We start from the raw sequence: 14,459 nt of genomic DNA on the forward strand, positions 1-14,459 counted from the left end.
AAAAAATTGTTGACCTAAATGATCTATAATCTGAGGGCATCTGGATTGGTTCTTGGCCTTGAGATCTCTAAAGGGAGGTATGGAAGGACCAAAATCAAACCACCAATATTTCCCTTCTTGCTAAGTCTCCAAGCTCAGTCAGGACATCACTGCACAAAATGCCACTTGATGAGCTTCTTCATAAACACAGGGCCTGAGCTATGTGCTCTTTCTTTTGATCCAAAGATTCTGCAATTCTACAGTATAAACTGATGTCCAGTCATCAATACCAGCACCCTCAAAGTTTATACAGTGATGTTTGCCTCCACAGATTAATCCACCTAGTGCCAAACCCCCTCTTTGCTTCCCAAAGTCCACCCACAAAGTCCATATTTCTTCAGCTTTCTGTAGAAAGTGTTAGTTAGGTTGTGGTGGTGTTTGTTCTGAGGTGCCTGTACCTTCAAAAGTGAGGTTCCTAAAAGCTTGAGTAAATTTGGGGCTGGTAACATTTTCTCCATTTTCAAGAAATATCTTCAGCACATGTCCAAAGAGCAAGACTCCATTCAAGTAGGCAAGAGAAAAGTCATTTTCGACCTGAATGAGAAAGCAAAATCTTAAAATGAGTTCCAGAAAAGAGATTCTGGTCCTGAGCCTGGAGCAAAATGTTCTTGGGATCTGCAGGATAACTGGAAAGGTAAAGAAATATTAGGGAAATGGTAGGGATGGTACTAAAGGAGACTTTTGGAAAATATTTCCTTGGGGTGGGGGTTTTTATTATTCCTGTGTCAAAATTCTGCCTTCTCTTGGGATCAATAAACCGAGAACACTGCCTTTAGGGAAGTAACTAAAAACTGTTATACTTCCTTCCCATGATGATAAAATATATCATTTCAACCAGGAAGGGCAACATATAGCATTTTCTTAATTCTTGTAAGATTTTATACAAAAATAATGCTGACTTGTAGTTTAATGTTTTCATTACAGAGTAAATAGAACAACAACAAAAACAGCCCCCTGCCTTCAAGTGTCCTGAAAGGGGCAGGAAGAATTTTGATTGGATGATACCACTGAACTTGCTTTGAAGACAGTTCTGATTGGGTGTTACTTCAGGCCACAAATGTTTGCCCAGGGGAACATAAAGGAGAGCCTCAAAACTCCTCTGCAACAGTAGTATGAAGGTCTTCACAGAGTTGGGCTATGGATTAAAAGCTCTGTGCCTCCCTGAGACCAAGTGAGTTCTATCAGCTAGGGCATTTTGGATCACCCACCTGTGAAGAATCATACTTTTGCCAGAGTCTGGAAGCTGTGCAAGTGGTATCTGAATATTACACCCCAAAGCATATAAGCTAGAAAATATAAAATAGAAAAACTAAAACACCTCTCACTGGTTTCGGTGTCTCTTGTTGAAATCATCCTTTCATGAGATGAAAAGACTCCGGTTAAGACCCAGCCCCACCTAAAAGCCCCTCATTTTGGCAGGCTTGGAAAACAGAGGGCTTAGAACTGCTAGTGTAGGAAAAACTGTGATGCTCCTGACGGCACCCAACTTCCCATAAAGCTCTTTGGGCCTGGCCGTTGCTGGCCATCCCAAAGTTGTTTGGGGGTTTTCAGGACTGTTCCTTCCTTCCTCTTCCCACTCCAAACCTGCTTTCCACTGTCTCTGAGGGCAGAATATGTTTGATGAATCTAATCACATTAAAGGAGAGTGACTGACAAAGCCTGATGCAGTATTAGTCACGGGTCTTGCATTATAATAAGATGGCCATGATTGAAGTCCAATTTGGCTTCTTTTTTTTTAACGATTTTATTGGGAATTGGGGGAAGGAAAACAGCCAAGTTGTTGTCCTTCAAGCTTAGTTGTGGAGAGCGCAGCTAGCTTAGCTCCAAGTCCAGTCACCATCCGGCTGCCCATCGGCAGCTCCCCCTGGCTGCTCAGCTCAAGGTGCCATGTTCAATCTTAGTTGCGGGTGGGCATAGACTACCATCCCATGCAGGAGTTGAACTGGCAACCTTGTTAGGAGCACGTGCTCTCACCAGCTGAGCCATCCTGCCACCTGTTGGCAGCTAAGTGGCAGCTCAGCTTGGGTGCAGCTCACTGGCCCATGTGACAATTGAACTGGTAGCCCTGTTGCTCAGAGCTCATGCTCTTAACCAACTGAGCCACTCGGCCAGCCCCAAGGAGCTTCTTTTTTTGAGGGACAAATTCTAACCCAGATGGCAAGCTGGGACAAGAGGAATAAACCAGGACTCTCCTGGACAAATTTAGACAATGGTTAACCTAGTTATGATAGAGGGCAATGTCTTAACCTAGGGATATATATTTCTAAAGGTAGAAGTTTGATGTGGATGCCTGTGGAAAGTTGCTTTAGGATATAGGGAGCTTCATTTATTTGACATTGGTTAATTCCAACCTCCCCTGAGTTAGCAGGGCTTCTTTTATCTTCCCATGCTCACCACCTGTCTGATATTACAGAAGTGTGCATGGCTGTGCAGATCTGCAGCCCAGCACAGTGACCTATAGTGAGAGTTTTAATCGCAGGAATCCTGCCATTACACATAGTTGGTCTCAGTAAACACTTGTTGAGTGAATTGGAATGAATAAAAGAAAATTGTTCACTTTAGAATTTGGAGTCCAAAGAGTAGAATAATATCGTACTTTGACAAAGAAAACAACACACACACACACACACACACACACACACGAAGCTTACCGGTGATAAATCCTGGGAGAAAGTGCAATTTGAGGTGTGATTTCCAGGAGGCAGTGTCAGAACAAGGACATTTTCCATATAGTCAGGGACTGTGACATTGTCCCTGAAGTAGTCATCACTATAATAAAAGCACAAGTTCCTCATGAAAACTATGTTACTCCAAAAATAGAGATGGAGCTCCTACAATTCACACAAACTGTAATATCAGCCTTGAAATAGTTGAAAACATTTTATTTTCCCAGTAGCTAACCCACAAAACTTTCTACTTTTCTGAGATAGGCATATTTTCTTCTATACCTGCTAAGTTGAATACAAGAATTTAGGCAGCTATGGTTAACATACACAAATGCAAAGGAAGATCATAATACAGTTATTTCTGTGAGGGAGATTTTTTTTTAATTAAAGTTTATTGGAGTGACAATGGTTAGTAAAGTTACATAGGTTTCAGGTGGGCAATTCTGTAATACATCTATATATCACATTGTGTGCTCACCACCTAGAGTCAGTTCTTCTATCACCACATATTTGAGGGAGATGTTTTTGGGGGGTTCTGGACATGTGAGGTGGTGCTCACTTTTAAGGCTTAATGACCCTTGGTTTATACCTGGAAAGTTTCTTTTCCTTAAGTGCTCGTAACAATTTAGAGATATTGGGATATGATAGCGAAAAATATTATGAATTAAATTTACTTATCAGATGGGAAAACAGAAGCATGGAAGAGCTAAACATTTTCTCTAATACTGTAAACTTCTTCACCTTTGCTTATTGATTCTTATTTGCTCATCTCCAAAAAAAATACTTGGCACACTGTGGACTGTTAATACTCTCTGAGATTGTGCTGCAAATCATATGGTTTTTCTAAGCTTCCTGATCATTTGAATGTTTTAGTTTGCAAAGACTCTAGCATGTTTGAACTGCTATAACTAGGATGACCATCGTTTCATATTCAAACAGTAGGTGAACATACCTGTGTACTGAGAACTGTTTTGAATATTTGGCTCATATGATCACATCTAATCCTAAAAATTCTCCTTGTAAAGTGGACATTTTTATTCTTATTTTACAAATGAGCAGATTTAGTCTCAAGATACTAAGTAATACCCAAGAGTCAAATGAACCAGGAGTGTCGGAATTAGAATTTGAGCCCAAGTTATGTCTAGTTTCAAATGAATCTCATCATTTCCCCCAAAACATAGCCAGGTGTCCTTTGGGAATAGTGACAAAGGAATGCAGCACTTTGGCAGTTGATGGAGGATTTGGTAAAATTAAAATCACACCATCCTGGCTACACTGAGGACACCTCACAAACGGCAAAAACAGTTATTGAAAGCAGCTATCAATGTGGTTGTAGGAATGGAATGTTGATAATTTGCCCTCCTTCCTGTATTCTGCAGCTAAAAGGTAAGTTGATTGATTAAATTACCTTCATGAACAACTTGCGGTCAAACAGGCTGGCAGTTCCTATACTTCATTTCACTGTGAAAAGTACATTTAGTGTGGGTGACATGACTAGGCAAATATGGGAAAGATTTAGTGCTGTGATCACTTCTGGTCTGAATACAGATAGGTAATAATTAATGATGTAGTCAGATAAGTGAAGTCATGTGACCTAGCTGATTGGACAAAGGGCACAGGCACACCAGTGATACCTTCTTTAAGCTTAATCTGGCTCGTATATTACCTTGGCACAGTTAGTTTGTGGGTCTCCACCAAATTAGAAGATGAGTGGTGAAATGAGGAGATGTGATAAAAAGTGATTTCTGTTCTCTAGAATTTTCTTTCCTTAGTTCCAGAGAAGTGCAGAGGAAAAGATCACTATCCAGTGACTATGCCACAGAAGGCAAAGAATAATTGTGTGGATCAAACTCATTTAACTGGAACTTTCATCATACCAAAGGTGGCTGAAGGAAAAATAATCTAGGACCAAAGGCCATTAGCAATTGAAGGCACAGGTATGGCACATATTGGGTTATGAGTTGATTTATCACTGCCTGCAAAAAGACCTTAAAATCAGGCTGGAAACCCGGATCCTCATAGATGAATAGACATGTGGATTTAATGGGGTTTTCATCAAACTTTGGTATTTAGACATAATAGTGGTGTCAAAGGAATACACCCCACTAAGGCTACAATTAATTTAATAAGAATGAGAGTATGATGAAGAAGGAATGAAGCAAAATTAAAATATTATTATCATACTGAGCCCCTTAGGAAGCTGTGCAAAGAAGGAGAAAAAAGAATGTGTCTTCTGGAAATCCTTGAAGTATTTTCTTTCTGAAAGCAGAAGAGTTCTTCCAAATATTATACTTACTTGAATAGATCCACCAGAATAATGACAGTGTCTTCAGTCACTTTCTGGTCACCCTTGATGTTGTAGAGGAACTCTGGGTCCCCACACATAACAATCACTGGAGGAAAGAGGGCAAGACAAGGAGAGAAATATACAATGGTCTACACACAAACAAGGCAGGAACCAGGTGCCTGAATCTGAATCCAGTATGTCCATGTTACATTTACATTTTAAGATTAAAACCAATTCCTCAAATTACTACCCCCTTCCATTTAAAAAATTTACAGTCAAAGTAGAGCTGCATGGAAACTCAAAAAGGACTATCTAGTCCATACCCTTAATTTTACTGATTGAAGGAACTGAAGCCAATGTGTCAAAGGGTTAAAGAAGTAGTAGATGATTAGCTCTGATATTCGAGTTTTATGAGTCCAGTTCAGTGCTTATTCCATCACGCCAGGCTGGAGTCATTACAAAAACCATTTTTGTTGATAAATGAAGTGCACGTCACCATTTGTAAAGTGGTTGAAAAAAATATACTATAAGTTAATATGAGAATTTATGAAATTTTCCTAAGGACTTTGTATCTTCTTAACTCAGAGCTCACTCTGAGTGATTTTAATGATAGAGTCCAATCTGATTCTATAATTGCAGCCAGGCTTCCCAAATGCATGATTTTATGAGTAAGAGGAGTTGGGGTCACTTCATTAGATCTTTATACTCTATTGTGCAGGTGAATCATAAACTCTTTAGGAGCATGAATAATTTAACACTTCTTTCTTTCCCATATCTTGGCCAATGTTTTACAAATAATAGGTTCTTAATTGGGCAAATGCTTACTAATTACAGTAGATGATGATTTGAGGGATACCAGGAAATCCTGCCAAGCAAGCATTTTCCTGTAGAAAAATTCCCACAGTTGAATCCTTTGCTCCTGATATATTCTTACTTGTAAAGAGAATTCTGTAGACAGTGAAGCAAATCACCTAATAACTTAGTGATGATGATTTTATCCCATTAGCCTTTCACACTTGGCCTATACCTGGGAGATCACTGGGCAGGTGAGATACAAAGAGATTAAAGGAAAGTGAGACCATCTTTGCTTTGTAATTTTGCCTGAGGCTAGACATCAGTAAATAGATCCTCTTGGTCACCAGGGGACCAGTGTTCAGAATCTTTGAGGTATTGTCACAAATCAAATAATATATTGGATTGAGGTGAACTTAAGAAACAGTTCACTGATGGTGGGTAGTGATCACATTTTGGTTTATAAAAGCTGGATTTTAACATCATCATTACTTTCATGATGTTAATATATTTGCTCAACTCTACTTTTCTAATTTCTCTCAGACAATAAGGTTTAAATCAACAAAAGAACAATATAATGGAGTTGCATGCAATTACAGATCTCCCAAAAGATATAAAATAAATCAAGATAATAATGTGGTGGTAGATTTGTCAAAATTACTCATTAAGGAAGCAGTAATTGTTAGAAAGAAGTGGGCAAAAAATTATCTTCATGTCTTCTTACCATTGCTTTTCCTATTCTGGTCCATTAAGATCTCCCGAAACTGGACTTCTCCTCTCAACATATCCTTGAAGTGAAGTTCCTGAGAAAAATAGGAAACTCCAGCCTCCAGAGCATTGAGGTACCTAGAACATAAAAAAGAGAAACTCTAAGAAACCAGCTTAGTTTCTTCGCAGCCTTCCATGCCACTTGCTCATTATTTACAGATCTGCCTGGGACTTGTTCATCTAAAATTCATTTCCACTATTAACACAATAGATAATACACCACATGATAACACTGGTTAGGATTGTGGGCATCTAATTTAGTGAAAGTATAGGGGAAGTTTTAGGGACTCTTCATGTATATATACAGATAGTGGACACTGGGTGGGTCCCTTATAATGGCTTCCTGCTCCTTGCAGAAGGAAGGTTCTACTCCTCTGTAAATCAGCACCATTATCACAGATAAATTGAAACCTCTGAATCTATGGTACAAAAATTCAGACTTGATAGGAATAATTTCTCCTCCTGTGTGAAATGAACTTATATGTGTTCTAAGTTCACCTCCAAAGTTTCTAGGATTAGGCCTTAGGGTTGATTTCCCTAGATGTGCAATCCCAGTGGTGCCCTACCTAAGTCTTCCATGTACTTTTGCAAGTACATGGAAGCTAAGCAGCAGCCTGCAGGTACAGACAGTAACCCAATCAAAGGATTCTCTCTGCCACCTTTGCTGGAGTTGAGGGAACCTTGCAATTTTATGTTAGCAATGCTACCCATTAGCCTGTTCTCTGCCTACCCCTATCTCACTCCTCTGAAAAGCTGTCAGAGAAATGATTTCTAACTACTTGTAGGTATAGGCAGAATGTACATTCTCTGGTGTCATATCTTTCACGGTAATGTGAAAGCATTAACTCTGGCTTTGATTTTCCTTATGGGTAAATTGGGGATCATAGTACCTATTCTCTTGTCTTCAGAGGGTTTACTGTGGGGAATCAATAAAAACAAACCTGAATGTATTTTGAAAACTAGGAAGAGTGTTGCAAATGCAATACATGCTGATTATATTGGGTTTCCAGAAAAAGTCATGACGCATTTTTGCAACGAAAAACATAGAAAAAACACGTCATGACTTTTCCGACAACCCAATATTTATGATACTATATTTCCTTTGACTCCTTTCCTTTTATTTGTGTATAAGAAAGTGGGCTGGTATCTACTCCTAAGGCTGTTAAAGATAGAAAGTGTATCTGATAGTAACCAGGTGGCCTGCTACGAGTCTATGGTTTCTCTCCGTGGCAAGTGCCAGAGAATATGAATAGTTCTGCTTACCAGAAACAGTCCTCACTCTCGGTACTATTCTTGAAAACATATGCAGTGTCCCAGGAAAACGGTTTGAATGGGAATGTATCATTTTTCCAAAAGTCAACCAAAAAGTACATCAACTTCCTAGCTGGAGACATCAACCTGGTTAAATTTTCTTTGTAGTCACATGACAATCCAAAACTTCCAGCTGAAATCATGGGAAACTTCAAACCTGTGTCAAGGCTATGCCAAGAGGTGAGAAAGAAACCAGTATCAGGATTAATTTAAGTACACAAATAAGATCCCTGTTTAACCTGTTTCAGCATGTGGGTATAAATGGTAAGAGTGAAATAGGGTCATTCAAGTAGGTTTCTGACTTAGCATGTAGGTGTCCCTCCCACACAGGTGAATTTTAAAATGACATTTATCGAGCTTATGCTATGTCCCAAGCACAACTCGAGGTGTCTTCATGTATCTGTAGCTTGGTTACTTGGATTTACGCTGAAATTAGTTATCATTCTGGCTGTCATATCATCCAGGCTGGCTCACATAGACTTTGGAGAGTAGGACTAGGAAAATAGAGGGCAGGCCTTTGTAGGTACCACCATTGCTGTAAAGTCCAAAAGAGGCCCTCTACATTTTCCCCTCCATGCATTGCCTTGTTTCCTGCTCTCCTATGGACTGTCTTTGAGACAGATGGCAGATGAGGATTTTAGAGTTTTCCTTCCCCTGTTCAGCATATAGACCTTCTCATAGTTCCTTAAAAGTAACAAACTTCATTCTCCATCAGGACTTTGACAAATGCCAGGCATGCTGTTCCCCTGCCCCTTTGCCTGCTTGACTCTTGCTCATCCATCAGGTCCTAGATGAAATATCTCTTTATCCATCAGGAAAACTTTCCTTGATACCTGAAACCAGGTAATTATTTTGGCGAGTATCTGTTTAATATCTGTCTCCTCCACTAGACCGCACGCTCCATGAACTCAGGGATCCGTCTGGCTTCTTCATCTCAGTATCTCCAGTCAGCCTGGTTTATATGCAGGTGGTCAATATGTGTTAGATAAAGGAAGGACAGCAATACCCCCTTCCATCTTCAGTGCTCCATTGAAAGGTTTCACTGGGTATCCTGCTTACGTCTCAAACTCCTCTTATTCACAACTAAATTTGTCTTGTCTTTTTATCTCTCAAAATTATTCCTTATTCTAATTTTTCCACTTCTTTTAGTGTTTTGAGATCTCAAAGACTTTTTGACTACTTTCCATCCCTTACCCCAACATCCAATCATTATCAAATGCTATTGATTCCGCCTTTAAATATACGTAAAAGCTATCCTCCTTGTCATGTCAGCTGCTGTCATGCTGAACAGGCCGTCCGTCTCCCCTTCTGGCTTCCCTGTCATCAGTCTCTCCTTACGTGCTCCAATGTTTCTCACACACGGTTGTCAATTATCCTTCCCAAAGCTGAGCTGCTTCTTAGGGGACTTCCCTGCTCAACCTTAGTGGTTAATTAAATACAAGAAATCATACATAACAAATAATCGAATTAAATATGTCTCTTTCATGGCCTCCCAAATATAGCCCTACTTAATTTTTCTAGTTTTATCGCTATTATTCTCCAATACATCTTTTGCATACCAGTTAATACAGACTTTGACAAATTTCTACACATCCCTGCTTCTTTGCTTTTACATACACATCTCCCTCTGCCTGGCTGGTGTGTTTATCCCCTCATGTCTACCCATTAAAATGTTACCCATTCTTCAACACACAACTTATATACCACTGCCTTCATGAAGTCTTTCTTCACTTGAAGTTCAGCTCTCCCAACCAGTGTTGACCATTTCCTCCTGTACATCCATAGCATCTTGGTGGTACTTCTTTGATGGAACTTATCTCATTGTGCCTAGTATTGGTCACCAGTGTCCTTGTCACCTTTATTTCACCAGGCAGGTGCTATGTTTTACTTAATTCTCTCTGTATCAGCAAAACTGAAGTGCTTCTTTGCACATGGCAAGTCCTCATGAATGGTGTATTGATTTCCTTAAGCCTCCTTTCTTTTTGGGCACACTCTATAGTAGTGTCAATAAGTGGTCAGGAGTGACATAAGAAACATGGCAGTGTGAGGGGTGCTCCTTGATGTCTCCCCTTGAAGTCACAACAAGTTGAACAGCTATAATGCAACAAAGGATTTCTTATGCAACACACAAACACATCTGAGAGACCCACGCATTGAAACATCTGAAGGTGGGTGAATTGGGGTGAGCAGGAGAGGAAGCAAGAGAGAAGTGCAGAGACGGGGACTGTGGGGCACAGCCTGGGGCTCTGTGGCCTCAGCAATTCTGCATGAGGGATCAGCATATAATATGGCTGACCCAGTGACTGGGGCAGAGACCAAATACAGAAGGGCAATAACTGCGCTCTAACAGCCCTTACTGTCAGGCAGAAGACAAAGCCACAAAGCCTGGGCACCGCCCACCCCCTCCCAGAGCTCGCCTCTCCCACACTCTCCCAGTGTTAGCAGCAGGCTCAAAAAAAAAGGTAGCAGTGTCAGATTAAAGAGCAGAATACCTACAGCCCTGAGAACTGGAGAGAGAGTTCCTGAGCAGCAGATGCACACTGAGGCTAATTCCAGTGACAAGGGAGGAGCTATAGGGGTAAGGGAGTTGTGGTCTGGCAGTCACCATTACTTGGGAGAGAACAAAGCCACAAACATACTAGCCGCCTCTCTCAGCCCACCCCATCCCCACCTTTCATGGCTGATCACAGTAGGGGCACCCAAAGCTCCTGGGGTACACAGCTATGGATCTGGCTGCAGGGGCAGCACTGGGATTTCAGGGGCTCAGAACCCCATCAACTGCCACATCCCCCCATGGGGTGGTGCCCTGAGACCGAGGCCACCTGGTCACAGAGAGACGTCCACCTCCCCAGGAAATCTCCCACTGTGTGAGAAGCCAGAACAGGGCAAGAGAAAATAAAACACTCCAGCAGTGCCTACTGGAAAGAAAAAGAATAACACACAAAAATAAAACTACAGATTAATATTTCTGATGAATACAGACTTAAAAATCCTAAACAAAATTCTAACAAATTGAATACAACAATACATTAAAAAGATTATATATCACAATCAAGTGGGGTTCATGCCAGGGGCACAAGGATGGTTCAACATATGCAAATCGATCGGTGAGATACACCACAGAAACAAAATAAAGGATAAACATTATATAATTAGAAAGTCCATATACAACAAACTCTCAGCTAACATCATACCTAATGGTGAAAAACTGCAAGCTTTTCCTCTAAAATCAGTAACAAGACAGGAATGCTTTCTATCACCACTGTTATTCAACATAGTATTGGAAGTCCTAGCCAGAGCAGTCAGGCAAGAGAAAGAAATAAAAGGCATCCAAATTGGGATGGAATATTACTCGGCCACAAGAAAAGATGAAATACTGACATTTGCAACAACATGAATAGATCTTGAAATCATGCTAAGCAAAATAAGTCAGAGAATCATATGACCTCACTCATGTGGCATATAAAACTTAAAGCAACAAACATACAAGGCTAACAAACAAACAAAGAAAAACTCATAGACACAGACAACAGTTTAGTGGTTACCAGAGGGTAAGGGTGGAGAGAGGGCGGTAGAAGAGGGAAAAGGGGGTAAAGTATATGGTGATGGAAGGAGAACTGACTCTGGGTGGTGAGCACAGAATGCAATATATAGATGACGTATTATAGAAATGTACACTTGAAATCTATATAACTTTAGTCACCAATGTCACCCTTGATACATTTGATAAAATTTTTTTTAAAAGGAATTTAAAAAAAAGTGGTCAGGCAAGATGACAATTGGGAATGAGTACAACAAAGAGTAAGATTCCGTATTCGTCTGCATTTTGGTATGGAAGACGGGCTTTAAAAGTGCTTCTGTGGTGTGTCTACGATGTGCTGTAGGCAGGAGCATCTGCGTCTGTTTGTACAGCTGGGTGTCAGGTGTGAGAAGCAGGCTTTGCCATGGAAATTTCAGAGGTCGAATGTTTATCCTCCAAAATCCATTTCAAGGGGCCCTTCTGCATAGTTTTCTCTGACAGAGAAATATTTTCATTCTAGAATATATTGGAAGCTTCTTTCTAAGCTGGTAGGGGCACTGTGCAAAGTGCTTTAATATGTTATTTACATAATCCACAAATAACACTATGAAATAAGTACCCTGCTACTTTCCCTGCTCTTACAGACTGAGGGTTAGAACAGAGCCCAGCTAATGCACTAGGAGGCTGCCCTTTTTTGGGTTTCCATACTCTGCTCATAGTTTTGTGAGTATTTCCTTGATTAAAGTTCTCCAATTATCCCAAGTCACTGTCTTCCCTGTTTCCTGCCAGGACTCTGACTTTTTTTTTTTTTAATGTATACCGTGTTGCCTCTCAAGCTCAGATGTTAGTAACTAAACCCAAACAGCTGCTGTCATTCCCCCTACACGGAAAAAAAGGTCGAGTTACCTGGATAGAGGAATGATGGTTATGGACATGTGACAAAATACGAGGGCCTTAACATCCCTTATTTTATTGCCTTGACTAGACTGTTGTCTGATAAATCATTTAAGCACTAATGTCATGTCTTGACTTCAATTCACAGTGGCAGTCAAACAACAACAAAACAAATACTTACTACATCTGGAAGGTGGCATATGTACACGAGGGCCCCATAAGGACACAGCCCATTGTTTTTTCAGCCTGTAGGAGAAAAAAAAAGGGAAAAAAACTAATACCTAAAACTAAAAAAAAAAAAAAAACACAAAAATGAATCAAGGGAAAAGGAGGGGCAAAGGGAAAGCTCCCAGAAGTTTAGAAAGTGGGCCGATTTAGATGCTAGAGTGCAGAGCAGAAAGGAGCAACATAAGGTGCCTTGGGCTGGGCAAGGGGCTGCTACGGGATGAAGAAGACTGACAGAAAGGTGGTGCAGTGGGTGGAGGGAAAATATCCCGTTAGAAGTGGGCTAACTGCTGGCAAACCAGGATTCTTTATCAAGAGAGGGATATACAGTGATGGAATAGGGACTGGCAGATGGGCACATGAGCAATACCTGTAGGCCAGATTAGGGAGAAAGTAGTTTTGAGGATGCTTTGGAGGGAGTGGGCAAGTTTCAGGTTCAGGGAGAGCTACAAAGCAGGGCTAAAGAGAACAAAATGCTGTGTGATCAGTTGGGCGACGATAGAACTTATTTTCTACTATTTCTCAAGGGGAATGTGATAAGGAACATCCCGTCCTTGGTTTTAGAGAGCCAGCTCATGCATCCCTCTGTAGGGATCCAGGGAAGAAGCACATCCTCCTAGAATCGTGAAGTGGTGTTTATTAAACAGCGTTTGCTCACTACTTGAGCTTCCAAGATTGAGACTGACTGCTGAAATCAACCACTCTCCCTGACATGGGTGTGGCCTATCTGGCTGGTGTCATGTTATTGATTAAAGCTTTGAAACCATGGCTCTGCATCCAGTACCCTGCTTCGTGGAGAGCCTTTCCTTAGATTTCTGTCATAAAGGGGGTGTCTCACACACTTACTTTCCTGTAGAGAATGTGGAACACTCTCTAACTCCATAAAGCTCTGGTTGGAGCTAGGAGTTCAGAGGAGGGACTATGCAAGAATCTCTCTCTCCTCATCTCTACCTTTTGACATTACAGTTACTACTTTAAAGTTAGATTTCTGATTCAGCCCTATGCAATTAACCTGTGAACAAATATATGCTAATGACATGAAACAGAGATTTCTGGTGTAGAGCTTTGAAATAATTTTAACAGGGCACTTCAGGTATTTCTTAAGAGACACAAAGCAAACCAGTTACTACCAACATTTCAATTAAAAAATTTTCTAAACAAAATAATGCCACTGAAAGTGTACAGACAGTACATAGCTAAGGTTCTCCCCACTTCCCTGGTTTCCTGGAGGGCCCTCATCACTTGGGAAATATATAGGGATGAAGATGGAGTACCCAGTCTTCAAATCACTCAGCTGTGTGGCTAGAGATGATGTGAGAGATGCTCATGGACAGGTACCCAAGTTTCACACTGTGATGGTCCTGTGCCAAGAGGATGTAAGCTCTATGTACAAAGGCAGATACTTACTGCGATTTTCTTGACTAGATCAAGGCCTTCACAGGTGCTACTCCGACAGTCACTTGACACATAAATATCACTCTCCGAATAGATAAAGCTAGCATTCACAGTCACATTTATGTCTGTATCCAAAAATGAGGGAAAAGACAAAACTTGTGTTATTTTTCAGTATTTTATCCCAGCTATGAGATTTACCTTTTGCCAAATGATCCTGGGAAAAAATGGATATCCGTTTTCAGACCTAGGAATTTGAGTTCTGAGTTCTTATATTACTCCCTGTCACTTCTTTCCCCTGTCTCTCTGAACAGAGAGGTATAATTTACCCCTCCCTAAAAATTACCCACTTTAGGTACACAATTCAATGATTTTTAACATATATATAATTTGTGCAACCATCCCACAATCCATTTTAGAACACGTTCATTTTCTTCATCTTCTTTTCACAACTTTAGACTCAACAATTTCCGATATGGGCCTAAGGAGTGTTAGCAAAGCAATGACACAGACATTATGATACCTGTTCTTTCATGTTCCCAAGGTGTTGGTTCTGTTTGCTGCC

The 14,459-nt window shown here is 40.6% G+C and overlaps 1 protein-coding gene across 1 annotated transcript in view; it reads right to left on the reverse strand.

The window, feature by feature from the left end:
* The window catches only part of GUCY2C (guanylate cyclase 2C), a 68,549-nt gene that overhangs the window by 47,301 nt on the left and 6,789 nt on the right, over positions 1-14,459 (reverse strand). Inside the window, exons 2-8 of the mRNA XM_019643276.1 lie at positions 13,910-14,022; positions 12,459-12,523; positions 7,816-8,031; positions 6,509-6,630; positions 5,002-5,098; positions 2,691-2,808; positions 438-573 (exon numbers count right to left, since the gene is read on the reverse strand). Of these exons, the coding sequence (XP_019498821.1) occupies positions 438-573; positions 2,691-2,808; positions 5,002-5,098; positions 6,509-6,630; positions 7,816-8,031; positions 12,459-12,523; positions 13,910-14,022 (867 nt within the window). The remainder of the gene's footprint in view (positions 1-437; positions 574-2,690; positions 2,809-5,001; positions 5,099-6,508; positions 6,631-7,815; positions 8,032-12,458; positions 12,524-13,909; positions 14,023-14,459) is intronic.

Source organism: Hipposideros armiger, unplaced genomic scaffold, assembly GCF_001890085.2.
Source record: "Hipposideros armiger isolate ML-2016 unplaced genomic scaffold, ASM189008v1 scaffold_76, whole genome shotgun sequence".
Taxonomy (NCBI): Eukaryota; Metazoa; Chordata; class Mammalia; order Chiroptera; family Hipposideridae; genus Hipposideros; species Hipposideros armiger.